Source organism: Euleptes europaea, chromosome 5 (genome assembly GCF_029931775.1).
Source record: "Euleptes europaea isolate rEulEur1 chromosome 5, rEulEur1.hap1, whole genome shotgun sequence".
In the NCBI taxonomy this organism is placed as follows: Eukaryota; Metazoa; Chordata; class Lepidosauria; order Squamata; family Sphaerodactylidae; genus Euleptes; species Euleptes europaea.
Window position 1 is genome coordinate 61,375,643 of NC_079316.1, and position 26,161 is coordinate 61,401,803.

General features: G+C 40.3%; 1 protein-coding gene across 43 annotated transcripts in view; it reads left to right on the forward strand.

Moving 5' to 3' along the window:
• TCF7L2 (transcription factor 7 like 2) overlaps positions 1 to 26,161 on the forward strand; it is a 244,004-nt gene that overhangs the window by 90,215 nt on the left and 127,628 nt on the right. For all 43 annotated transcript variants that reach the window (XR_008933334.1, XR_008933333.1, XR_008933336.1 and 40 more), the window contains exon 4: positions 7,819 to 7,920. Coding sequence is in view for 38 of the 43 variants with exons in the window: in XM_056850592.1 (XP_056706570.1) it covers positions 7,819 to 7,920 (102 nt within the window). In the remaining 5 variants the exon portion in view is untranslated. The remainder of the gene's footprint in view (positions 1 to 7,818; positions 7,921 to 26,161) is intronic.

Below are 26,161 nucleotides of genomic sequence, written 5' to 3' on the forward strand. Positions count from 1 at the left end.
TAGAGTGTCACTGTCACTTCTGGGTTTACCCCAGAAGGGGCATTATTGTGTGTGCCCATTGTGAGCTCGCAAATCGCACCCCCCCAAAAAATATCCTGCCGATGACAAGGGGGGACCTGGCAACCCTACACATAAGGCAGGGGTCTGTGGGCCTCCATGGCATCTGCTGATATCTTTCCTCTTGCTCACAAAGTGTTTTTAGAAAATGGGCTGGGCCAGGTCGGGTTTTTGCACAGCAGGGATTCTGATTGGCCGCTGAAGATCTGACTGACTGTATAGATGCAAAAAGAATGCTTTGGCCATACAGCACAAGGATCTTCATTGTGTGCCTGAAAGTAATATGTGTATAAGCTAGAAAATATTTTAAACAACATGTTCTTTTAAAATATTGTCGAAGGCTTTCACGGTCAGAGTTCATTGGTTCTTGTAGGTTATCCGGGCTGTGTAACCGTGGTCTTGGAATTTTCTTTTAAACTTCATTTCGACTTCTGCCTGTTGAAGAGTTACTGTTAAGAATTATGCATAACCTTGCTCCCTGACATTTTGTGGTTGGTAGCATCTCCTGCAGCAGTCATTTTGTGGTTAGCGCTTCTTCCTGTGGCAGCCATTTTAGTTTGTGCCCTGTGTCAGAATTCCAAAGATGCCTGCAGGCTCAGAAAGGTTGGGGACCTCTGACACAATGTATTTAGTTCAGTATTAGCAGTAGCAAATTTGATTCGGGGAAACCATTGGGATAGACCCAGTCAGCTTTTTAACGTAATGTTATCCATTGCAGCTTCTTACTATGGTCCGTGCCACACATAACCTTTCTGCATGAAGGTCTCAATAGCTTCAGCACAGCCATTTTTGGTGGTGAGAGGGGATCCTTCCTTCCTTTTTCACCAGCTGAAAATCTGGTTGGATCTAACAAATGGGTTTGTGAGCCTGCTTGAAGAGGGAGATTTTGCAACGTTTTGGTAAAAAAAAAAGGGGGGGGTAAGGATGGATTTTGGTAGATCTTTTTGGATAGGGATTTCTGCAGCATAAGGTTTACCACTAAAATATATTGCTCAATGTTATAGGTATCCTAAACCACTTATTAGATGCTGGGGGTTACCGCACTTTGTATTCCCAGCGATGTATTAAGAGTTTGAAAATGTTTTTAAAAACATCACTTTAAAAGGTTTTTGGATACCACGGCTTATAAATGGTTGGAAGACGTCTTCACAGCTAAAGGGGCCAAGCAAAGTGCGAACAGTATTTTTTATAACGTTTTCAGACTCTTAATACATCGGTGGGAATACATAGAAAGTGCAAACAGTATTTTTTACTGTTTTCAGTATTTTCAAACTATTAATACATCACTGGGAATACAAGTGCGGTAACCCTCGCTGACTGTAGCAGGGCCTTTTCTGTTGGTCATTATATGTTCCAGCCAACTCCCTGAAGTGTGCTAGTTTGTGTGTGTGTGTGTGTGTGTGTGTGTGTGTGTGTTTGTGTGTGTATGTTCTCATCATCCTGCCTCCTCAAGTACCTGTTTTATCCATGAACCATTACTGGATTTATGCAAGCTTTAGTCATTAGTAATGAAATGTTTTCTGTTCTTAAAAAAAGAACTTTAAGAAAAGGATCTACCGTATACATTTAGAAAGAATGTAGAATCCGTACATTGCATTATTCTACAAATGTTAATTAACGATAAAGTCTGTTGAGAGATTAGAATAAGTGACTCTTCATTGCAATCCTATGCAAAGTTATTCCAAGGTGAATAGGCTTAGTCTGGAGTAACTGTGCACAGGAATGCAAGTTATACTAGAATAATATATGCAGGTTATTGGTTATTACAGAAGGATTTGGATATCCACTGAAAGTTATGTTAGCTTTACAGACTGAGTAAACTTGGCTGTTCTTGGTGCATATTGAAGAGAATATATACTAAAGAAATGATAAAGGAATGATTTCTGGGTCAAGTGATGGGGTTAGGGTTGCCAAGTCCCTCTTTGCCACCGGCGGGATGTTTTTGGGGTGGAGCCTGAGGAGGCTGGGGTTTGGGGAGGGGAGGGACTTCAATGCCATAGTGTCCAATTGCCAAAGTGGCCATTTTCTCCAGGTGAACTGATCTCTATTAGCTGGAGATCAGTTGTAATAGCGGGAGATCTCCAGCTAGTACCTGGAGGTTGGCAACCCTAGATGGGGTCGGTCAGTGATACTTGATAGCCATATGTCACTCTTTGACATGCCACCTGTGGCTCTTCTGAGCATTGTTCCACAATTTGGAAAGTGGTTAAGGACTCTGCCCAGAGGTTGTGGTTGACAGATGGTTCCCACCTTGCAACAGCCACGACTTGTCAGAGGATGGGTTAACTGTCCTTGGGCTGTGGGCCACGTGCCAGCAATGGAAGTAAAGGGTATGTCCTCTACAACAACCTCCCCACCATTACCTGTGGTCTCCATACTCTCATTACAGCACCTGGGTGGCTTTTAACATAGGGAAGCTTGCATTTTGAACAGCTAGCCGAGTAAAGAGTTCTGGAGAACTGCTGTTGTAGTGGATCCTTGTAATTAAAAGTTTGGAGACATTGGCTTAAGGTGAGAGGATTATGCCGTGTTCCTAACACAACCCAATTTAATTTTTTGTGCACCTCAGTTGATGATAAGATGATAATTGCACATTATGATGGAAGCACTCCAATTCCTTAATGTGCGCTCAGTGACTAATTTTTTTGCAACAGTTGCTGTTGTTTTATCAGGGGTGGTATAGTAGTGAGGATTGGCCTAAGCTGTGGGTTAGTTACATTCTATATACTTGAATCCTCCAAGAGCTGAACTGATCCTTATTGAATTTAATATCTCTTTAATTTATAATACTCAGGATGAAAGGCAAATGGTGTTCTAAATGTGCAAGAGGTTGGTTTTACTAATATCAGCCTTTGGTACAGCTTCATTTTTGTTGGCATCCATGGGCTATAAAAACTGGCCAGGATTTAGGCTTTGCTGTTTCTTCTGAGTAATCTTCCTGTATCCCCTTGTGTTCAAAACCATATTTTGCTGTTCTTGCAGTGCTGCTGATTTATGTGGAAGTGCTTCAGTTTGCTGCCCTGGGCTGTGCCTCATTTCAAGCACCAGCTTAGTAGTATGATGGTTGATAATATCTCTTTTCCTGTGAGACTCCAGCTGCATTTCCCCCTCTATTTCCACTTTTTAAAGATCCTAATTTTCCATTTGGAATGCTCACTTTCCCCCTTTAAGAGCCTTGTGAGAGAACGTTCGCTTTCTCTCAAGAATGCTCACCAAAATAATGTATTCTAATCTTTTGCTCAGAGGCCTGGAGCTTAAAGTTTGCTGTATTCTATGAGACTTTTAGTTTTATTTCTAAGAAATCAGTAATGATCTAGGACCAGATCATACCATGTCAAAGCAATAATGAATGCCTGCCAAGATTGCGTTGTTATTGTTTTCACTATTAAATTAGAACCTTTTCCCGTTTTTTTCTGTTCTTAGGGTCATGGCAAGTTATCTGAGTTAAATTTCATGTTCAGAGCTTGGATGTTGGGAATCTCAGAGGTAGTAGGGGAGGAGAGTGGGAATTGTGGAAGGATCTTAATTGTTAGCACTGGTTACTGGAATTCCCTCTTACTAAAAAATGCAAGACCAGAACTGGAATCTGGGGAGAAAAATGAGACGTGACCCCCCCTTTTTTTAGACATTTTGCGATGTGGCCCCCCTTTTTAAGACATTTTGCAAGTTGGAGGAACTCCCAGCTTACATTTGTATTTGAGATTGAAAGCATAGAATTTCCGGCTATTTCATGTAGTAGGAAGGAAAGGATTTACCACTCTCCAGTAATAGGACAATTAAAAAAACCTTACGAATAACTGCATATTGCTGCAGTAGTAAACCTGAGAAGGCAATCACACATTCCCTTCCTAATAAGTGGGGTGTAAGAGCTGTGATGTAACCTTTCTTTTGCCAAAAAGAATCCTCCCTTCTTTTGTTTCCAGCTAATACCTAAAGTATTGTGCATGGATGGCGGGGCAATTACTTGGCAGTTCATTCCATTGTGCAAGAGTTGTTGAGGGGTGGATTGCTGCTACGTAATTCCATAGGACTGCTTCTCTTTCCCACTCTACCACCATCTGGATTCAGTTAGCTTGCTCGGCAGTAGGACTGAGTCTCATTTCCTCCAACCAGTAATGTTATATAGGCAGTGATCCTGGCCTGCCCTAACATAATTGAAAATTATGTGTATTGTAGACTTGCAGCGCTGAAATGTAGACTCGTAAAAATCTGGGGCTCAGGTAGCCTGTGGAGATTGGATTTGGCACACAATGAAGCTTTTATGTAAAATAAGAATTATAAGCCACCACATTAATACTGTGTTATGGCCATAACAATTCTTGGGCTGAGAGGCTGGGAGGCAAGCTCGAAGCTGTTGAACAAAGCAAATGTTTTCTTCATTATCAATACAGCTCGATCTTTGTACTGGGTCTGAATTGAAACTGGGGATGGGGGCATTCCTGGAACACATCCCTCTCTCATGAAATATACCTCCCCCTTCAATGATCTTTAGGGAATCCCTTTTTCCAGTTTTTTTTTCTTTTCAGGAGACGAGATGCGTATCCCCCCTCCTACACACGCACATTCAGATGGCTTAGCTTCCTCACAACAGTCTTTCATGCACTGTTGGTAGTATTACATTGTGAGCATCTTTGCAGATCCAGTTGACTGTAGCTTTAAGCACCTTGTTCAAAATATCCCATCTAGACAATGTGTTAAGGACACAGTTTGTCAGATTTGGTTCTTGATGACGCCACTGAGGGATAATTTCAGAGTGAAAACAATGGCCTCGGTCTGACCTAGCTTCATCTACCCTCAGTGATGCCATCATGCAGCCAGATTTGACTGGTTGTGATGATTGTAGGGATCTTTAAAAAGGGGGGGGCTCCCCCCCAAACTGTTTTTTTCACTGAAAAGTTATTTTGGAAAGTTTTGGGCTCAGTTTTCCTTTACTAGGAAACAATACATTTGTAAGCATCTCATATTTTATCTTTATGTGGAAAATTCATGATAACAGCAATCCTACGAGTACTTTCTTGGGAATAAGCCCCACTGACTAGACCTGAGTATGATGCTGAGTAGATGTGCTTAGGATTGGTCTTGATGCCTGCTTTATCCCTCTTCCCCATCCCTAATATGTATGTGTATCAGTAGTTTGTAATAGATATAAAATAGATGTCATTAATTTTTGATAGGGTTATCTATCATTCTCAACTGTACTTGGATTTGTTTGCTGTAAGGAAATTGAGAACCAGCGGGGAGAGAAATAAATATTTTGACATTATACTTTACTTGGGGAGGGGTTGATTCTGTTATCATATTGGAATAGAATGGGTCTGTGCAGTGATTAAATTTTTAATTTTGCTCTCACCATTACTTCTGTCCAGTTATGCATATCAGTGTGTATTTTGATATCACACTGTGAATGGGCAGGACAGAATGCAAGGGTGACTGAGATAACTTTTGCTATGAAATTACATCTAATTAGATCATTTCAAGGATCACAGGTTTTTTTGCACATGTATGCTTTTGTATCGAATACATCTATATTTTATTGTATGGTGGTGGTGGTGTTAAATATTTTTATGTTTAAATGCTATTTAGTGAATCTCAGTGACCTGTTGTTGCATAGTATATCTAGTAACAACGTATTCTGCATTCTCCTTAAACTAGCATTGCCGCTGATGCTAAGGAGCAGAATTTCAGCAGTAACCCTTCTCCCAATCAGAGCTGAAATACATGGTGAGAAGCTTGATATGATACACCTCTTTCTGGAGATATACAACATCAAACTGTAAATTTAAATGCTTGGCTATTACCATATAGGAACAACACTATTCATACAAATTTAGCATGTTTAAGAGAATATTATAACCTAGCTTCCTCCTGTACTGCTAGGATTGAGTAATGTGGGTTTTGTTTTAATGTTCACCCAGTAAAGGTCACTGGCAAAAATCCATTGGGATTTGTTCTGAAAAGTGACTAGGTAAATTCAGCACATACTTTCTCAGCGGGACCTGCTTCCTGTGTAAATTCTGAATCCCATCCACTGACCTCAGTAACAAGAATAAGGTTTGGCTGCTATTGTTAGATAGAGTGAGCAGTACCCTATTCCTGCTTGTGCATCATGAACAGGATTGTTTACCAAGTCTCAATTTCATGGCCAGTTTTGGGACTCATACAAAGTCATTTAAGGCTGAGAGGTTGCTTGGGAGTCACATGGCCACATGTTCTCAACCAACTATTTTATTGCTTGGGCTGATGGACAAGGAGGAAATGACTTTGCTATACTAACAGAACTCAACTTGGTTTTACAAGGCTGAAAATTAGATCTCTGTACATATAGAAACAGTGGATCTTTTTAAGCAGTAAAACAATCATGTTTGATCTGCAAGGCAAGTTTGGAAAAAAAGAGGTTGTGAACCTAAACTGAGTTCACTGATTTGAATTAGTCTTATTTGTAAGTGCAGAGAGACACATTTTTCTGCATGACAATGGCTGTGCTTTTCTCATCAGAGCAGGGCAAACAGTTAACTGATGCCGAGGTTGGTAGTGATGCTGATGAAGTGGCTCTTGATATAGATGTTGCAATGGTGCATATGTGCCTTCTGTCATAATTTATTAGCGTAGGGCCACTGTGTGATTCTTTACATTTATACACACACACACACATATATATATATACACACACACCTATAAAAAGCATGAATGTGACCACAAAGTCTTTCCAGGTACATGTATTTGACAGGTATGAGGCCATTTTACGCATTTAATGGCAGGAAAGGCGGGTTTGCCATCAAGGAGCTGCTTGATAAGAAGTTACAGCTATTGGCTCTTGAGCACATTCTGTACATGCAAAAAAGGCCCAGAAATCCTGAGCTAAAAGATTTTGGAGACAAATATTAGGAAAGAGTGATCTAGAGCTCCCAGGGAGCTGCTGCCAGGCAGTGAATAGGGAGCTAGCTAGATGGACAAATGGGTCTACCTTGGTATAGGTGTAGGGCACCTTTATGTGCCATAGAAAGCTAATGTTTATATTATAATGCATTTATATTTTGAAGTTCAAAACGTCTTAGATGTGCACCCAAACACATAGTGTGTGAAGCAGCATTTACTGAGTGGGGGGCCTTAATTGGTTGCATATACTCTTGGCAACTCTGCTGGCAGTATAATATGTGGAATAGCAATGAGTGGGGATTATAAATTGGATTTTAAAATACATTTCAGCCATATCACTGTATAGCCTCAAAAGTAAGGGGTGATGGCAAATCTAATGTCCCATATTGGATGTTATGTCAGTTAAATAAATACGTTGTCAGTGTTTTCTTTTAAGTAATTATCATTTGTAGGGGAAATAATTATCAGGTTTTATCTAGGATTAGCAGTTTTCTTTCATAAGAGTGTTTGGTATAAGTGAAGTGAGAAACAAGAGTACTTATGTTCTTACAGTGAGGTGAATCATCTGCACTTAAAAAAATTTTTTTTGCTTTTCTTCTGTCCTTTTCCAGGCCTAATCAGTATATAGGAAGTATTGTCTTTGTCCATGTAATATTATGGAAATGTTTGGTGCTCTGTTTCTATAAAGTACCAGGACAAAATAAGTATTTCTTGTTCGATTTTGTTTCTTGGGTTCCCCTCTCCCCTTTCACTTTGTTGCATACATTTTAGTTTCACCTCTTTCCCATGTTGCCTAATATTTGTTTATTACTTTTAGATTTTTTTTATTGTCTTTGTTTTCTGAACTCATTTTTCTTTTTTCCCATTTTTGTTTCCTCCATCTAGTACCTCCAGATGAAATGGCCACTGCTTGATGTTCAGGCAGGGAACCTACAGAGTAGGCAAGCCCTCAAGGATGCTAGGTCTCCATCTCCAGCACATATTGTTGTAAGTAAACCGAGAAGAAATTCTTTTGTTTGGGGGGCGTGTGGGGGAGGGAAATGGCATTAACAAGGGTTGCTCATCACTTATTTCTTCTCCAGATAAACATAAAGATACAAGAACAAGTTGCTCTTTAACACCCATTGTGTTAAAAAATTTTTTTTTTCATTCTGTGGGAATAGCTATGTTATTCTGTTGAAATAACAAATGTAGTGTGACATGTTTTTGTGGACTAAAACCTGCTTCACCAACTACATGAAGTATATCCTTAATTGGCAGACCTCATATGTTACAAATTTATAATTAAGGTTACCAAGTTCAGATTGGGAAATTCCTGGAGGTTTGAGGGTGGAGCCAGGGAAGGGCAGAGTCTGGTGGGGAGGGACCTCAACGAGGAATAATGATGTGGAGTCCGCCCTCCAAAGCAGACATTTTCTCCAGGGGACTAGTCTCTAGTCTGGAGATCGGTTGAAACTCCAGGAAATCTCCAGGTCCCTCCAAGAGGTTGGCAAACCTCAAATACATTCAAATATATGTCTAATATTTCATATATTTGAGGAAGTGGGCTCTAGTCCACAAAAACATATTCCATCAAAAGGTTGTTAGTTTTAAGAGCCATACCACTCTTCTTAACTTTTTCTTTGTGGCATATATAAAGTGTACAAGGTTGATTTATTGAAGCTAGTTAGAATTGTCGCAATGCACACTAGACTTCCAATGATGATTTTTAAAAAATTGAAAAACAAGTTGTTTGGACAGTAAGGAATTCATATTTTTATGCTTTTAGAGATACTCCTTCACCCAGCTTGGGGATAAAGTGACAGTTTGAGGGAGGGGATGAATAGGTATGCACCCTGCATTTGAATGAAAACATTTATTTAGTCTCATAGTCACTAGGGAATGTTTTACTGCATAGAGCTAGTGGTGGGATATGCAATATTAAAACATATTTGCACTATAAATATTCTTGCTTGACCCAAGTGTGCTTCAGATAGCTACCATAATTACAGCATAAAATTCATCTATGCACAGGAACAGTTCCTCTAAAAAGTTCAAGAATCATCCTGTTATACAATTAATTGCTGCACCCCATAGTTGTATATATTCTTGTCACTGTTTTTTTTAATGAATTAATTTAGTCTAAGGGTTTGGCTATGAACTATTTGAAGTTAAGCAGTTTTAAGTACCATTGATTTTAGATGGAGAGTGCTTAACTCTAGTTGAAGCCAATGTGATTTAAAAATGCTTAATTTAGCTGAGCTGTCATTTAGCTGAGCTGATGACCTTATTAACCTGTGCAAGACAGTTTAAGTCAGTAATTCATTTATTTTGGTTTATTGCCATCAACACATTTTCATGTATCTGACTTTAAGAATTAATGTGGCATTACAAAGTGATATTCTCCCACTGTTGCTGGAAAGGTTTCTCGTTTCCATTACACCCTCACATGCACAGTCTCTAAACTCTGGGACAGCTGGATTGTGTCTCATGATTACGATGATTACTTCAGAACCAGCATCACTGACACCATGTACCAATCCGTAGGGGAAAGTAGAACGATTGGTACAAAACAGCAAAAATTCTCTGTTGGCTGGGTCCTTAGCATAATGACAATTCAAATTTGGTGTCAACTCCCTTAACAAATGAAACCCTCAACCCGAAATCTTTTGCCTCCTGTACTACTTCACCTGAGTGGGAAGATGGGAAGGCAAGCTTGAGCTAAGCAGGTGGAGATGGCAGGAAACAAATGCAGGAGGGCTGAGTGAGGAAGCATGTGACCATTTCCACAAAGGAAATGGAGAGGAAGTTGAGAACAGGCGAAGGGAAGCTCACATTTCTGAGCAGCTTCCTTCCCTTTGATGGACATTTTTCTAATATTTTTATAGAAATCTAAGGGAGTCATTGCCAGTTGTGTGGATGACCTCTTCACTGCACCACAAGAATCAGAAAACAGTCGTTTTCCATGAAAGCCTGATATTGTAATTTTTTTCTTAGCAGTGGGGCTTTTAAAGGATTGTTGAACTGTGTTCAGTATCAATAGAAATCACTATACAGTAGAAAAATCTGTTATTCCTGAAATGAAAGCCCACCTCCAAAAAGGGGTCCTAGGTTTTGTTTGTGATATGATATTTAGAATGCTACAGATCTTTTATCCTTATAATATTTTTAATAAAAGTACAATGGAACCCATTTAAATGAAGCAAAGGTCAAATGAATGTACGTAAATCTAAAAGCTTTGCAAACTACTTCACTTCTGAAACTGTTTTATCCTTTTCAAAAGTGTTTAATGCCACATTAGAGCTACTATTGGTGTTGATTAGTTGAAGCTTATTGATAATGACAGAAACTGTAAAGTGTAACTTTAAAACGTTTGCAGTGGAACTTGGAGCTTATGAGTTTTTATTGTTGTTGCTTTTGATAAAATGGGGGAACCAAGAGTCTCTGTAGGGTTATTCAGTCAGAGTGTACTGAGCATTTACAGTAGATGGTAAGATTTTTAAAAACCATTTCTTACCTGGGACAAATTGAATATGGGACACTGCAATACGTAACGGGCCCGAGAGACAAGTGCTTTCCTACTTCATTTTTCATCACTTCAGAAATCAATAATGAAGGATTTTATTCATTTGTCATTCAGCTTAGTTTATGTTATATTCAAGTAAATCTTACTTTATATTTGGAAAGCACCCAATTTCTTGAAACATTTAATCATTTCTTTGAATCTGGTTACCTGGATTTTTTTAGATGAAATACGTTGGACTATGAAAAAACGTGTCAGCAGTGACTTGATGGCTCTTTCCACCACTAGGTTGAATTCCACAACTCATTTCTACCGAGGAGCTTAATTTTAGAAAGAGGAGCATTGTTCCATTTGTGGAAAACTCCTTGTTTAGTGCGAGGGAGTTGTAGGATTGATTCATTATTTCATCATAAAGTGGGAGTAATGTTATTTCTGACTGTATGTTTAAAAGGAAAGAGATAAGAAATTTTCAGTAATTTATTGCAAATTTTGTGAAAACCTATTAAGAGAATTAGTTGGGAAAACATCATCACATTTCTCATATGGGAGGTGTAAATTAAATGGGGGTTATTCTGTTTGGCAGATAGTGTATGTAATTTATGTAAAATTCACCAGATTTAAAGTTTTAGGTCTTCTGCTCTTAAACATGGGCCCCATGTGTGAGGACAATGTGTATTTTAATATTTGTAATGTTTTATCTGTTCCCTTCTTTGATAAACTGTAGCTTGTCTTATGAGTAAATATTCTGACTCAAGATATTTGGCCAAGATCACAGATTTAGAGAGTTCAGACCATTCCCAGGATACACTTCTAGTTTTTTTTTCTATACAAAAACTTACATTTAAGTTTCTTTGTACCCAGCAAAATGATGCCTTGCCAAAAATAGCACTGTTTTTGGTATCATACACATCTTACAAAACGGTAGAACTCTTCAGAAATTCCTCTGATTTCTTTTCCTGTAGGCAAGGCTTTTGAAGTCAATGTAAATTTTACCTTGCGGTGGGTTTGTAGTGTACTACTTGCCCTGACATTCTGTTATGTAATAAACACAGTCATAAACTAGGACGCATCCCTAGAAACAAAAGTGGTGCTTTAGTAATCTAAAAGTGTATTGTATTTTGGCTCAAGGAAGAAAAATAGTGCTTTTAAAATGCAGAAGAATAGAGGTAACTGATAACAAAGGGATCTATAACCTCTCTTTTCTCAGTATATTAATAGTCAGTTTTCAACATGTACTGTTGCACAGTATTCAAATCAATGAACTGAATGTGAATATCAGTTCAATATGATCTGGTTCTCTGAAGCTAGGATTGCCAGCCCAAGGCTGGCGACCGGTGGGAGACTCACCCAGCAATGGGTGGGGGGAGGCTTGCCAGTGATGTTGCAGCGTCACTGGCAACGCAGTGATGTCACTGCCGGGGAAGTGACAGCATCTTGTAGATGACGCTCTAGCATTTCCCCACAACTGTGTGGTTTTAAGAGTTTTTGGGTGAATGCTAGAGTGTTGTCTGGCACGATGATGTCATTTCTGGGGTTGTGCTGGAAGTGACAGCATATCATTGGGTAATGCCGATCCCCCTCCAGTTGCACAGCCAATTTTCCTCTGCTGCTCAGCTGCTGGTGGGCCACATTGGTGAGGGACAGATCTCCCTCCAAAGCTGGAGAACTGACCTTCCTGTCTGAGGTCCTGTCAAATTTAAATCAACATGTGGTAAAAAGTTTGTTCACAATTTCTCTCATATTTTCCTAAGGAATAAGATGGCACTTTTATAGTTGTCTTTATGTTTGGATTTAATGCCATGGCCATACTCTTAAATGCATATTTAGATGGATTCTATATCTGTCAAACCTTTATCGTAATACTGATTCTATGTAGTACTTTACCAACCCCTGTGAAGGGGTTCAGCAAAATACACGTCCCCCTCTTGGACTACTGTGTGAGTATGGGATCCCCCCCCCCACTGTAATTTTTTCCTGTGCCTGGGAAAGGGAACTTTGAGAATAATCACATCAAAATCGCCTCTAATGGGCTGAGAAACGTCTTGAAAAAGAATGGGATGCATATAGTACCTGAAACTGGATTGAAAACACCAGCCCTCACCTGGATGGCCCAGGCTAGACTGATCTCATAAGGTCTCAAAAGCTAAGCAGCGTCGGGCCTGGTTAGTACTTGGAGGGGAGACCACCAAGGGAAGTCTAGGGTTGCTTACACAGAGGCAGGCAATAGCAAACCATTTCTGAATGTCTCTAGCACTGAAAACCCTATGGGGTCACCATAAGTCGGCTGCGAGTTGACAGCACTTTTCACCACAGCCACATACAACACCGACAAGATGGTAAATCCTGTGGGACTTTCCGTGGGAGTTGCCATGTCTATGGAGTGACTGGGCATCCAAATCAGATTTTATTTCTATTCCCTCAGTCTTAGGGGTGAGGACCAGGAAAATATGATAATTGGGCTCCCCATCTCTCCAGCTAGAGTGCTGTAGAAACTGATGGTGTTAAACACATGATGTATGACTAAGCATCCACAGATGTGCACATACTGCACCAAGTATTCCTTTGTTTACTGAGGCCCTTTTCATACAGGGCCTTTAACCCACTTTGGCTTCTGAAGGAAATGTGGGAAATGCCTAGTGATGGGAGAACTTCCCCATCTTTGCCCCAATTTCTTTTCATTGTTTGAGAGTTTTCCTTATGATAATTGTAAAAAAAAAAGAGAGAGAGAGAGAGAGAGAGAGAGTTTAGTCTTTCTGAGTACTTGCAAGAAAGCTGCAGCGTGTGTGTGTGGGGAAGAATAGAAGATTTAACCATATGATATGTCCTGGAATTTCCTTTGCCTTGGAAGTTACAAAGACCATACTAACACCCTGAGTGGAAGGGATGCTTCCGAGTATGCTCACAAGTACCACTTCCAGTTGTGGAGGAGCCTAGCAACTCTCCCTTTTCTCCAGTTGGCCTGGCCTCTCTTGCCATGAGTAACTCTACCTCTTCTTAAAGTTCAGGGCTTTTTGTTTTTAAAAAAGGAATGGGAAATTGGCAGGAAAAATTCTGGCTAATGGAGGCTGGCTGAGTGGGAGAAAACTTCTATGCGCAATCCTGAATTCTTTGGGGTTTAGGTCTGACTTGCAGTGGGATGAGACTTCTGAGTTGGGTGAAACTCTGCTGCCATCATTAGTAATGCCTTTAGATTTCTCTCTGAATAAAGGTGCCGAAGCTGATTCACACCTTTAAAAAATCCTGTTGCTGAGTATTTTGTGCATATTTGTTCTGTCATTCAATTTGTATAGAAAGCTATTCGTTGCTCTTATATCTGTTTACACGAGAACATTTTGGGATGCTGCTATTTTTTTTTTTTTTGAAAAAAAAAAGCACAGAGTTGAAGATTTGGTTTTCCTTTCCCTTTTTGGGCTCCTGTCCTCAAACGTTGCTTGTTGGGGAAGCGATTGCCCAGCTTTTCTTCAGTTTCATGCTGCATGTGTATATGCTTCAATTCTTTCTTCCAAGTTCTTCAAAGCAACCATCTTGGTACACAGGTAGTATGTTGAAATCCACTAGAATCGTGTGGCTCTACAAAGGAAAGGGTTTATGCATGTTTCATTTCATTCCTCACAACAAAGAGTGCTGCTTAATATAAGGCCAGGGAGGGTTGAGTGTTACCATGCACTGCGAAAAGGGAAGTTCTGGCATTCAGACATTTGAAAGGAACTATTCTACTAAATGGTTTTGCTCAAACTAATACTTGTTTATTATAAGCCACGTACATTATTTAAGTACATGCTAACTAAATGCACATTAATGTCCCTGAAATATGCACATTGAGGACATGTACAGGGGTCAGTGGCAGGGAAAATGTGAAATAAAATACACTTGAGTCTAAAAAGAAATCTTATTTTTCAGTAAGCATCTGCATGATCAGAAAGGGAAGATCCGGGACTTCCGGTGGTGCTGCTGGGGAGAGCACTCCATTTCCCCAGGCTGTCCTGGGAGAAATCCAAGTTTGCGTTATTTCTGGGGTACATAGATACCCCAATCCGACCCTTGCAAGTGGGTTGGAAAGCAGGAACTCCCTGCAGCCCGCAAACGCGGTTTGACCTCCTAGGTACTCTGAGGGGGCTTTTTAAGCCCCTCGGAGTCCTGGACGCCGGTCCTGCGAGGGCACTAGGGAAGGACATCGCCAAAACGCAACTTAGGCATCAAGCTCCACCCTCCACCACCTTAATACCAACATAAGGACTACATAAAGAAAAGAACCTCACCTCTTGACACCCAAGTGAGTACAAAAGAACTCTTCGTCTACTTACTGGAAACTTGAACAGACGGGGGGCTGATAAGAATATTTCTGGGACCCCCACTCCTCCTTAATCCGAACTGAAAAAGTTTGATCTGAGTTAGCCATCGGGATTAGCGACAGGAGCCTTATCAATCCGATCAGCCTAAACCATAATAAAGAGTCGGAAGGATACCTTTTGATTGACAAGAACTACCACCAATGGGTCCAAGGGAAGGGGAGGGTGATTTTTCTTCCTGATTTTCCGGCGAAGAATATCCTGCCACGTTTGCAGTAAGGGAGCGCCTGGAACGGAAGACCCTCTATAACAACCTATCTATCATCGGAACTAAAATAACAGGAAGTAGTTGTAGGACCGATTATGCGTCGCACTCGAGTTACTTGGAAATCATTCCTGAAGGAACAACCATCGAGAAGAGACGGTAGAAGGTCCACGGCACTAGCAACTTCCTGTATACTTCCTGATCAGCCTGACCTAGAGCGACCGAAAAAAACTCACTGGTATTTCAAAACTTTAAAACGCAATTCTAGAGCCAATTTCGACTCTTTTCAACCCGAAAAAATTATAAGGCTGATGTTTGAATTATTATCTTTTAATTAGAACTTTAAAGGCCCTGTCTGTGGACATGTATTTTACCAGCTTTTTTTGGCTTAATACATAGCCCTGCTCCTATGAAATCAAAGGGAATTTTACAGAATTCAAACATGGAAAAAAAAATACAGGACATGCTTGCTAAACATTCTGAGGCGACAATTAAACAATTAAAACAGATTTCAACACAGATGGCTCAACTGATTTCAATGATGACGACTCTTGACCAATCATCACAGGTAGGCAATCAGAAGTTGGATCTGGTTATAGAAGACATAAAAGTCTTGAAAATTCAAACGATGACCACAAATACAGACATACAAGCAATGGACTCTTCTGCCCAAAAAGTCATGGAAGAATACAAGGATACAAAGAAGAAGACAGAAGTTCAAGAAAGTAACCAGCCGGCGATAAAGAGATCAGACATACAAGAAATAGACTTTTCATTTAAAAAAGTCATGGAACGACGTGTGGATATAAGGAAGAAGAGAGCAGGTCAAGGAATACAGATTGAAGCCACGATGGAGATGAAGCCCAGAAAGAGTTATTTTTGGATACGTATCCTGTCTGAGGAAATGAGAGAGAACAAAGAAATCCTGTTCCCATACCTGACTGGCCTATTTCAGTTACAGAAGGAACTATTAGACCATGGTTAAAGGATTGATTTAAATATGATTGCTGGATCCAAAGGCTTTGATAGTGTGGACGGGTGGCATGGCTATTAATGATGTAGTGGAATTAAGATTAAGACATCATTTTGGGAATAAAGGGCTAGAAATTCTTGAGAAAAAAGACTGGATTGTTAAAATGTTTGAAGTGGCAGAAATGGCAAAACTCAGCTATTCTAAATGAAGAAAATGACGTTCGGTTTCTGGGGGAATGGGGGGCGTGAATGCATTATTGTGAATATGAGTTAAAATTGGGAAGAATGGAAGAATATTTTCTAATCTGATCCAGAGGATTATTTTTGGTTTTTTTTATAATGAATAAGCATAATTATATTTACTAACAGATTATGGTTTTTTTTATACAGGATATTGATAGTTTATTAAGATTAGATTAACTACGACGAGATGAACTTTTTATTAAGAGGAAGATAGAGGTGAAGGGGAAGTCAAAATTTTCCATTTCTTTTTTTTCTTTTTTTTCTTTATTATATGTTATGGAACTATAACAACTTTAGGTTAGAATTGAAATTTTATATTGTCATAGATGTTGTTTAATGCAATGGAAAATTTTTAGTATAAAATCCAATAAAATCTATATAAAAAAAAAAAAAGAAAGGGAAGATCCATGTTACTGTTGGGCCATTTGTGTGGCATGGTTGTCCTCTCAGGGGAAGAAATTGCTTTTTTCTTGTGGTACTTCACAACGTAACTACATTTCAGCGTGTGCTGTGTATCTGACAATGGAACATCTTTTCCTTGGTGATAAATTGAACATTTGGAGAATGTGCATGATGCTAAAAGTTGTGCAGACTGATTGAAGGAAGGGAATTGTAATTGTTCCCCAAAACAACATCCAAAAGAGCCAGACCATTTCTAAAAAAGAAAATATTTTGTTTTCTACCCGGGTGTATCAACAGCTGCTTAATTCACAGATAAAGATCTGCTTTATACTGTTATTTTCCCTGTGTGATTGTTTTCAGGTATGCACATGTCCACAGTAGGGATTTGCAGCAGTACTACAACTGTGGCAGTAATTATGCAATACTGTATAATCCATGTACCTCTGGTTCTTGTGCAGAATTGGACTGGTCAGGAGAGCTAACAAATGAACTGTAACAAAGAAACTGAGTTGAAAGCATGCACAGTGTTTCTTCAAAACATTTGGTGTATGTAGTGTGAAAGTTGTTACTGAAGTGTTGGCCAAATTATTTTAGCACTAGGCTGCTTTCTCTGAATACAAGTGAACAAACAAGTGAATAGACTTCAGAGCCCTTTAAAAGATGCACAATTAAGGACAAAATATGTTTATTTACTTGATGGTTGTGCTTTACTTTGTTCCTTAGATGGGGACATCATGTGTCCTATAAAAATGAAATGTAGCGATATTCTGAGGAGAGTTGTGGGACCTTTAGGGAGAGAGGGAGCAGGAGGGAGGGAGGCAGACACAGTTTACAGAACCACTGCCATCTGCCGTAAGAGGTAGGAGGCTAATTCCCAGGCTTGCTTGTAGACCCTGAAAAGTCCTGATGAAGGAAGGAGGCATAGCTGCTAGTACCATGCAAGTGCATGTTTGCTGAATGGTGGTAACCCCTGCTAATATCTGTGACCTGAACCATCATTGAGGTTTGCTGAGCATATGAACACTGTTGGACCGCTGGTGTGGCCAACCATATGTGCCAGAGAGACCTACAAGTTGAGCATGGAGGCCAAAGACTTCTCCCTGTTGCTATACTCAAGCCATCGGTATTTGGAGGTATGCTGTCTCTGAACATTCCATGATGCTGACAAGAAATGAGGGGCATAGGTTCAGTGGTAGCGCATCTGCTTGACATGCAGTTAAAGGGACTAGGCAAGTAGGTGATATTAAAGACCTCTACCTGAGATCCTGGAGAGCCGCTGCTGATCGGAGTCAACAATACTGACTTTGATGGACCAAGGGTTTGATTAAGTATTAGGCAGCTCCTTGTGTGTTCATGTGTGGGTAGAAAAATTGCCAAAAATTTTCCAGTGCTTTTCTGCTGAAAATTTCCCCTTTCTAAAGATTCATTGTTTCATTGAATCAATAAAATTGATTGGATGCCATTACCAATACAGTTCTGGAGTCCACCTCACTTAGGCCTCAGCTGTGAATTTTTAAAATATAACTTTTAAGCAACACTTTTATTTTTTTCCCTAATCAGATATTGTAATATTTGTTGCAATTGAGTCATAAATTTAACATGGGATACTTTTTAAATCAGTTGAGCAGGATCCTGTTTAATGGGTTTTGTACATGCAGGTCCTTTGATCCCAAACATAGCCTTTTTGGGGTAGACAGACGGGACCCCTGCTTCCTTTCTCACCAGTAGACAAGCTGGTGGGATCTGACCAGTTTGCTAAACAAATATTCTAAATAATATCACACTCTGTTTAGGACACTGGAAACTTTTCCAAGTCTAATTTTTACAGAAAACCTATATCACAGGTGCTGATTCCAATACCCCCATCCATCTAACTGCAACACTCCATGCCTTCACTTTTGCCTTAAGCTCCAACTTCCTCCAGTCTCCCAGTAGTAGTTCTTTCTGAGGAATCACTCATTGTCTCTGGATAAATGCATCTTTAGAAGAACAGTGGACTTAGGCATGGCTTATGCCTAACAACAAATAATTGCTTGGTGCTATGAGAACTAACTTGTGGGATCCTCAAATTTGCACGCTTCCCTTTGCCTCTCCTTTCCTCACACAGCTAATGAGTTATTTCTGCTATCACTAGGCAGTGTCTTGGTCCTGCTTTGGCATCCAAAGTGAAAAAAAATAGTTTCCTGACTTGGATCTAATGGCAAATTATGGTTTGTTGCAAAAATGGATATAATCTATTAGCTAGCTCAGGGGTGGGGAACCTTTTTCCTGCCAAGGGCCATTTGTACATTTATAACATCATTCGGGGGCCATACCAGGTGTAGATTTCCCGGTGGGGGGGAGAGGCTAGGGTTGCCAGGTCTTTGGCCACCACCTGGAGGTTGGCAACCCCAGGGGAGGCCACGCAAAGAAGGCCTGGAGGGCGCCCCTGGTCCGCCCCACTCCCAGGTGGGAGGGCAGCCAGCGGTGGGCCCGAGCAAATGCGCCAGGGGGGCACAGCCCGCGGTCAATCAGCAAGGGAGGAAGGGAGGAAGGAAGAAAAACAGAGAAAGAGGAAAAGGGAGAGAGGGAGAAAGAAATGGAAAGAGGGGGAGAAAGAAAATGACCGAGGGAGACAGACAAAGAAAGAGACAGAAAGAGAGTGAGAGAGGAAAGCCTTCCCCCCACACACATACCCACCAGTCCCACACGACCTGGACCCAGGCTCCATGCCCTCCTCCCCCAGAGTCCACAAATGGACCCCCGAAGCCCGATCGGCTCCTGCGCGCATGCTCTGCCGCCGGGAGCCACGGGCCTCTTTCCACCTCTCCCTCTCGCTGCTCAACAGCCGGCAGGCAGCAAGAGGGGCTCACAGTGTGCCCTGGCATTCCTGCACGCTATGGCTATAGGGGGCAGCCTTGGGGGAAGCATCCCTCCTTCTCCTCCTCTCGCCGACCAACAGCCGTCAGTCGGTGAGAGGAGGTCCAAAGGGCGCCGCAGTGCCCCTGCAAGCCATGGCCCCGTGACACCCTTAGGGAGGGCTGCCCTGCCTCGCCCCTCTGCGGCAGGGCCCCGGAGCTCCCGAGTGCCACAAAAATGTCATACGGCCCCCGGGCCTGAGGTTCCCCATCCCTGAGCTAGCTATTCAGAGGAAAACAAGGTCAGCCTGATGTTACCCTGTGCTTATTCATGTAATGGAAAACCTTCCTTTTCCCTGAAGCCAACACATTTGAATGGTTTTTGGTCTTACATATTGTTGGGGCTTCATCTGGGATAAACTCTAAACCTGGGTTCACCATTCATTCCAACGAATTCTGCGTAAGATTAGAAATAAAACGCTAATTTTTATGGTATAGTCGTACGCCATTTATGCATGGGAGGTTTTGCCGCTCTCTAGATGCACATTTTTTCCCATCCGAATTCTCAAAACTCAAAGATAAGCCCCCATGCAGAATTTTGAGAATTTGGATGGGAAAAATGTGCATCTAGAGAGTGGCAAATCCAAGGCAAAACCTCCCACGCATAAATTGCCTCAGTGGGTTTTGTGGTCATTTGATGTCATGAAGAGCTCGTGAGCCTGGTTTCGACCGGGGAGGGTGGGTTAGAAATATTATTATTATTAATAATAAATTTACCGATATACCACTGAATAATGAGCAGGGTACAAGATATCCTTGACTGTTAAGAACATGTAGGAAACATTATTATTATTGTATTCACACATAACTTGCTAATGTAATCCTAGAGTTTCATTTCCTTCCTTTACTATTTGCACGGTCAATTGAAATTCTTTACACCTCAGTAATAATTGAGCAGGGTATTTACATGGCTAAATTCCACTGATAATAATCTCACTATATATATATGGAGCTGTCTATTATATTTTTATTTCGCCTTTTCTCCAAGGACTAGTGGTGGGTGGTGTCCATAGTTTCCATCCATTTTATCCTCATAATTCTGTGGGGTAGATTAGGCTAAAAGTTTGTGGCTATAGTTTAAGTTCTTTCAGTGAGATTCATAGCTGAATGGGGATTTGAACCTAAATTTTCCCAGTCTCAGTCAACATTCTTAATCACTACATCCTGTTGGCTCTCACTGAATCCTTATTAATAACACTAACAGTGCAATTCTAAGGAGAGTTACTCAAGTCTCAGCCCATTCATTTCAATGGACATAGACTAGAGTTACTGTGCATAGGATTGCACTGTAAATGGCCTGCTGAGCCATCTGGAGGGAGCAAGAACAGGTTTCATTCTGTGCAATTCAGGAGTGTTTCATCATATTATATTGTAGCATGTGACTTAGGATCCACACACAATTGGACATTATGGTATTGTAATCATTCATCTCCTCTTATTTTCCTGTCCAAGCAGGAAAATCAAGGAGGTAAATGATTACAGTAGCTTAATATCCAACAACATGTGGATCCAGTTTTAGATCAAGAGGTCAGTACATGAAGCTGATAAAATCAGCAGCCAGACCTTTTAGATCATTTGTTAATTGTTACGTAGTAGAGTAAGGCCAGCTGGCTTTTAAAAGAAAAACAAACATAAAGTCATTGCATCTATCTGTAATCTCTTGTGGGATGACAAGTTTCAGGGTATTTTGCAGTGAATAGATACTGGTATGTAGAGTCCAGTGAAAAGACAAACCAAGTACAGCTGTTGAATGTGAGTTTCCTACCATCTGTTGAGAGTTCACGTCTTCGATCAGATTACACTGTTGTTGAGTGTAATTGCATTGCCTTAGAAGGTAAGGCCTTGAGCATTCCCGAACCTTGGCATTTTGGTAATCTTCTTCATATCCTAAGACTGAAAGTCAGTGATGGAAACAGTTTGAATGAGACTGTGCGTACACAGAGTTTTCAGTAGTCTTTAGCTACTATGCTAGAATTCTTCTTGTTACATTTATCGTATGTTCCAAACATACTGTTTGTTTTAAAAACATGATTATTAAAAAATCATTTAAATGCCTTAATTCTTGGGTTTAAATCAGTGAGATATGATATTCTTTTTGATTAACCGGAAAACTAGTCTGAATGCAATATTTGGAGCTGTAACAGGGTATAACTTTAGTGGTAAGATTGTAGGGCAAGAACTGCAGGTGGGGTCAAGGCAAAAATTTATTCTACTGGACCTGTTTGGCCAAAGGCAATCTAATGAGTAGGCAGCAGAGAATTAAAACAATGTTTCAAGGCACCCAAGTTCATGCCCAAAAGCTTTTCTGAAAGGAAGGAGCCAATTTTATCCATGTGAAATGACTCCATTAGAATGAATGGCTATTTCCATGTCCACTGACGTTCCATGGAGTATATGAAAAATTCTGGACTGGGGTACTGGTTGGTGAATTAGGAATAATTCCCATTTGTATGGTGTACCCTAAATGTGTCATAGGAAGAGGGACACTTACATATACTTGAGAAGCCTAATTTACATGTGCTATGACAAGATCTAACTCAAACATTTTAGCAGCCATCCAGGCATACCTTTAAAAATGTAGTCACGGATTGTGAGATTTCTTATCACCGTTGTTTCCTGCTGGGATCAAAGGAGGCCCTGTGATAGAAAAGGGACTTAAAATTCTGCAGATAAATTACAGAAACCAGGTGCGTTTCCCTGAACTGACTTAATTTGCAAGCGCAGTTGCATTTCTTTGCAAAAGTGGGGAGTAACTAAGATTCTGAAAATACTGAGTGACACTGGGAAATCTTAGAGCCTGAATTTAGTGGTGGTGAGGGAAAAATGCAAGAAAGGCCCTTGTTTTTGCTAAGTGGTTAGTGGATATTATTCATACATTTCACAGGATTTCCCTCATAAGCATGAATTGTTTTCATCTTTTAAAAAGCCTTGGTATTGTATTCTTCAATATCTGAATTCGTTCGTAATAGCATGCTGCACTGGCCCAGATTAAAGATCTTTGGTGTTGAGATTGTCGATGTGAGCCCTCCCAAGTGTTGCCTAATCAATGTGGGAGAGTTGTCTGGTCTGCCTTACACATAAATAATACAGACGAGTTGCAACTAATGTTAATGCTGAGTACAATCTGAAATTGCTGAAGAGCTTGACATTAAGTAATTAAAGAATGTCACTTGAGCCATGGACTGTACATTGACTGGACACAGTATAAGTAATAGGTGTGCAGATATAGCATTAATGTAAACAGGACAAGGTGAATTACCATTTTGCAAAATAAAGCTATAGAGATATTATCCTTGTATTTTAGAGATCTGAATCCATACACAAGTTTTAACCTTGCAGTCCAGGCGCAATGGACAAAACAATGTTTGATTTAACAATTTTTTTGAAAAGGAACCAAGAACAGCTCATTTAACTACAAGTCGTGTTGAATGTTTCTCTGGCCTCCAGACTTAAGGAAGTCTGGAAGTGAGGTTTGTTTTCAGACATTTTCTGTATGTATCCAACTTTTTAAAACATTCTTTAGGCTAGCTCCTTCAGGTAATGTAAAGGAGATTCAGTTTAAAGTTTACATATGAACCACTTGGTTATGGCGCTATGTCAAAAGCCCATGAGGAATTAATCTACATGTTAGATGGATTCAGAGGGTTGAACATGTTGGTCTACAGTAGCACAGCTAGATTCAAGTCCCGTAGAGACCAACAAGATTTTTGGAGTATAAGCTTTCCAGAGTCAAAGCTCTCTTCGTCACATGATGAAGGGAGCTTTAACTCTTGAAAGCTTATACCCCCCAAATCTTGTTGGTCTCTAAGGTGTTACTGGACTCGAATATAACTGTCTATATGTAGTGTTGCCAACCTCCAGGTACTACCTGGAGATCTCCCACTATTGCAACTGATCTCCAGACGATAGAGATCAGTTCACCTGAAGAAAATGGCCACTTTGGCAATTGGGCTTTATGGCATTGAAGTCCCGCATCTCCCCAAACCCTCCCCCCCTCAGGCTCCCCCCCCAAAAAAATCTCCAGCCCTCTTATGGGGCTGAAACAGGCTGAGTAGTTTTGGTTTTGTGCTTTTACCACAGTTCCAGTGGAGCTTGGTACATTACTGGGAGCGAGTAAGCAGGCCACCCAGAAGACAGTAGCTAGATTTCAGTCCTAAAACTGCTAGCAGCAGCTAAGGTTCAGTTGCTCATTAGTGCCAGGGGGTTCCCTGTAAAGTCAGAAATCTTGATACATTTGTAGACTTTAGGGCCATTAAACTTTCAACCTTAGTACGCTGGTATTAAAGCCTATTAAGCAAGTCTTCCATTTAGGGTAACATCAGATTGAGATATTTAAATGGACTCTTGCCCTCCATATTTAGAGCATTAATGTATGAATGGTCATTTCAAACTTTCAGGGTTTTTCCTTCACTTGATCCAGCAAGAAGTGTGTTCATTCACTATGTGACAAACAGATGTATGTGGAAAACTACTTCGTATTTTTGCTGATTTATCACCTCTATCTTTTTGCCTCTGAATGCATAGACATTGCATGAATAATCAAGTGGTAATTTGAGCCAGGGCTTAAAGCAACCTAGGTCTCAAACCCATATTTATTGCCAAGAGCAAACCGGAAACATGTGGAACAATAATAAAGAAGAGAGTGCCACTGAACATACATAGACTGTTTTTCTTAACCACTGAGAAATTACAACCGGGCCTATGTAACACTTCGCACCTCTCATTTTAAACAGTCATGTGATGAACAAATCCTGATACTGATAAGGTGAAGGTGTATTTTATCACTGCCTTTAGTAGTAGGTGATAAGTCGTTTCTTTTGCTATAAACAGTGGAATTGTCAGACTAGACTGTCCGTGCGTGTGTGTGTGTGTGTGAAAGAGAGAGAAGTATGTTATGTGCCATCGCAATGTAGGATCCAGCAATGCTTGTATTAAAACTTTGTGTGTGAAGTATCTCACCTTATTATGCTACCTAACAAATGGTTGTGAAAGTTAAGCCTATTTTTACAGAATTGATACTGAAGGTCTTAAGTCTATAAAAACTTGAATTGAACATACCCTTCATAAAACCTGCAAAATGTTGCTGCATGTATATTGTACTTCTGCTGAGAGAGAGAGAGAGAGAGAGAGAGAGAGAGAGAGAGAGAGAGAGAGAGAGAGAGAGAGAGAGAGAGAGACCTCCGTGTAGAAAATGACAGGGCTTGATATAAACCAGCAGGACTGCATTTCTGCCATTATTCAACAGTAAGCCCTTTCACAATGCCGTATGCTGTGCATTCCATCACAGCAGTGCAGGGTGTGATATAGTTAAAGCACATTCTGCAAACAGGAAATGCTGGTAACCACTGTGTATGCTTTTTCATGTAGATAAAGCATTGGAAGTGTATTAGAAAAAAATATATGTGATCCAGTCTTGGCAAAGTAGGGAGGAAGGGGGAGGTACAGCAAAAGAAATTTCAGGCCTGAATTCCCAAACCATGTGAAAATGCCAACAGAAAATGAAACAACTGTTGAGCAGTGAGCAACAGGTGAAAAACGCTGCTTCGCTTTGTGGGTTCTGTTATTGCTGCATTTCAGCGCAGCTTTCCCTTGCCATCGTAGAGTAGAATGTGTGGGTGGCTTTTTTTTTTTTTAAGACTGTTTTCTTCACATGCTCCTTTGATTTTGGTTCCAAAAAATTGCACAAGGCTTATTTTTAAATGTTTGTGTGGTATTAAAAAAAAAATTAAAGCATGGACACTTTTGTTTCTATCTTGGCAAATGCCTGCAAATACTGGTATTAAAAAATATGTTGTTACTTTTCTTGGCAGCCTTTTGGAAGAAGGAGCTGCCACACCAGCCTAGTAGGCAATAATCCAAGAAGGAAAGGGGATGGAACGGATGGGGGAAAGACTTTGAATCATAAGCAGACATAGTGGCTTTAATAAAATAAATGATGTGGAGTCTTTTGAGCTCTGGGTGGACTACGTTGGTGCAAGTCAGGCTTTACCATCGGTAGTGAAAATTGACAGGCTGAGAACTGGGACATAAACAAAAAATTTCAGTCCCTGGGAGTCTTGTTCACCGGACAATGTCTCAATTGTTTCCTTGATTTTTCGCAGGCAGCAGGGGCTATCGGGAGATTAACTGTTTGCTATCCATTCAGGCTTTTGAGGTGTTTGCAAAAAAGAAAAAAAAAAGGTGGCAGAAAATAGTGTTTTCTGTTTTGGAGACGATTAAACATGTCAGTGGGAGTTAAGGAAAGGTCACACTGTTCTCCACATATTTGTCTATCATTCAAGCTGAATGTTCCATGTGTTTAAAGCTTGTTATTATTTTTTTTGCAAATGGCCCTTTTAACTCAAGTGAGCTATGTTCTGCACGGACAGGTTATTATTATTTGTTATTAAGACAGAAAGTAAGGAGTGTGATGTTTCTGTTCAGGGCAGAAGAAAATTTTTGTATTTGTTCATTGGAAATACAGTTTCGAGCCAGCAGGAGTTTCACTCTTTAATTTAAAAGGCAATAGTGTTGACAAGAGAGTTTTGAAATGGGATGAAATTTGAGGAGTAGAATGTTGCTTCCTGGTGTTTTAGCCATTTAACTATTGTATTTCACAATATATACCACTTCTGAAGGACAGGGAAACCTAGCTACTTTGACTTTTCCTTTTCTCCTG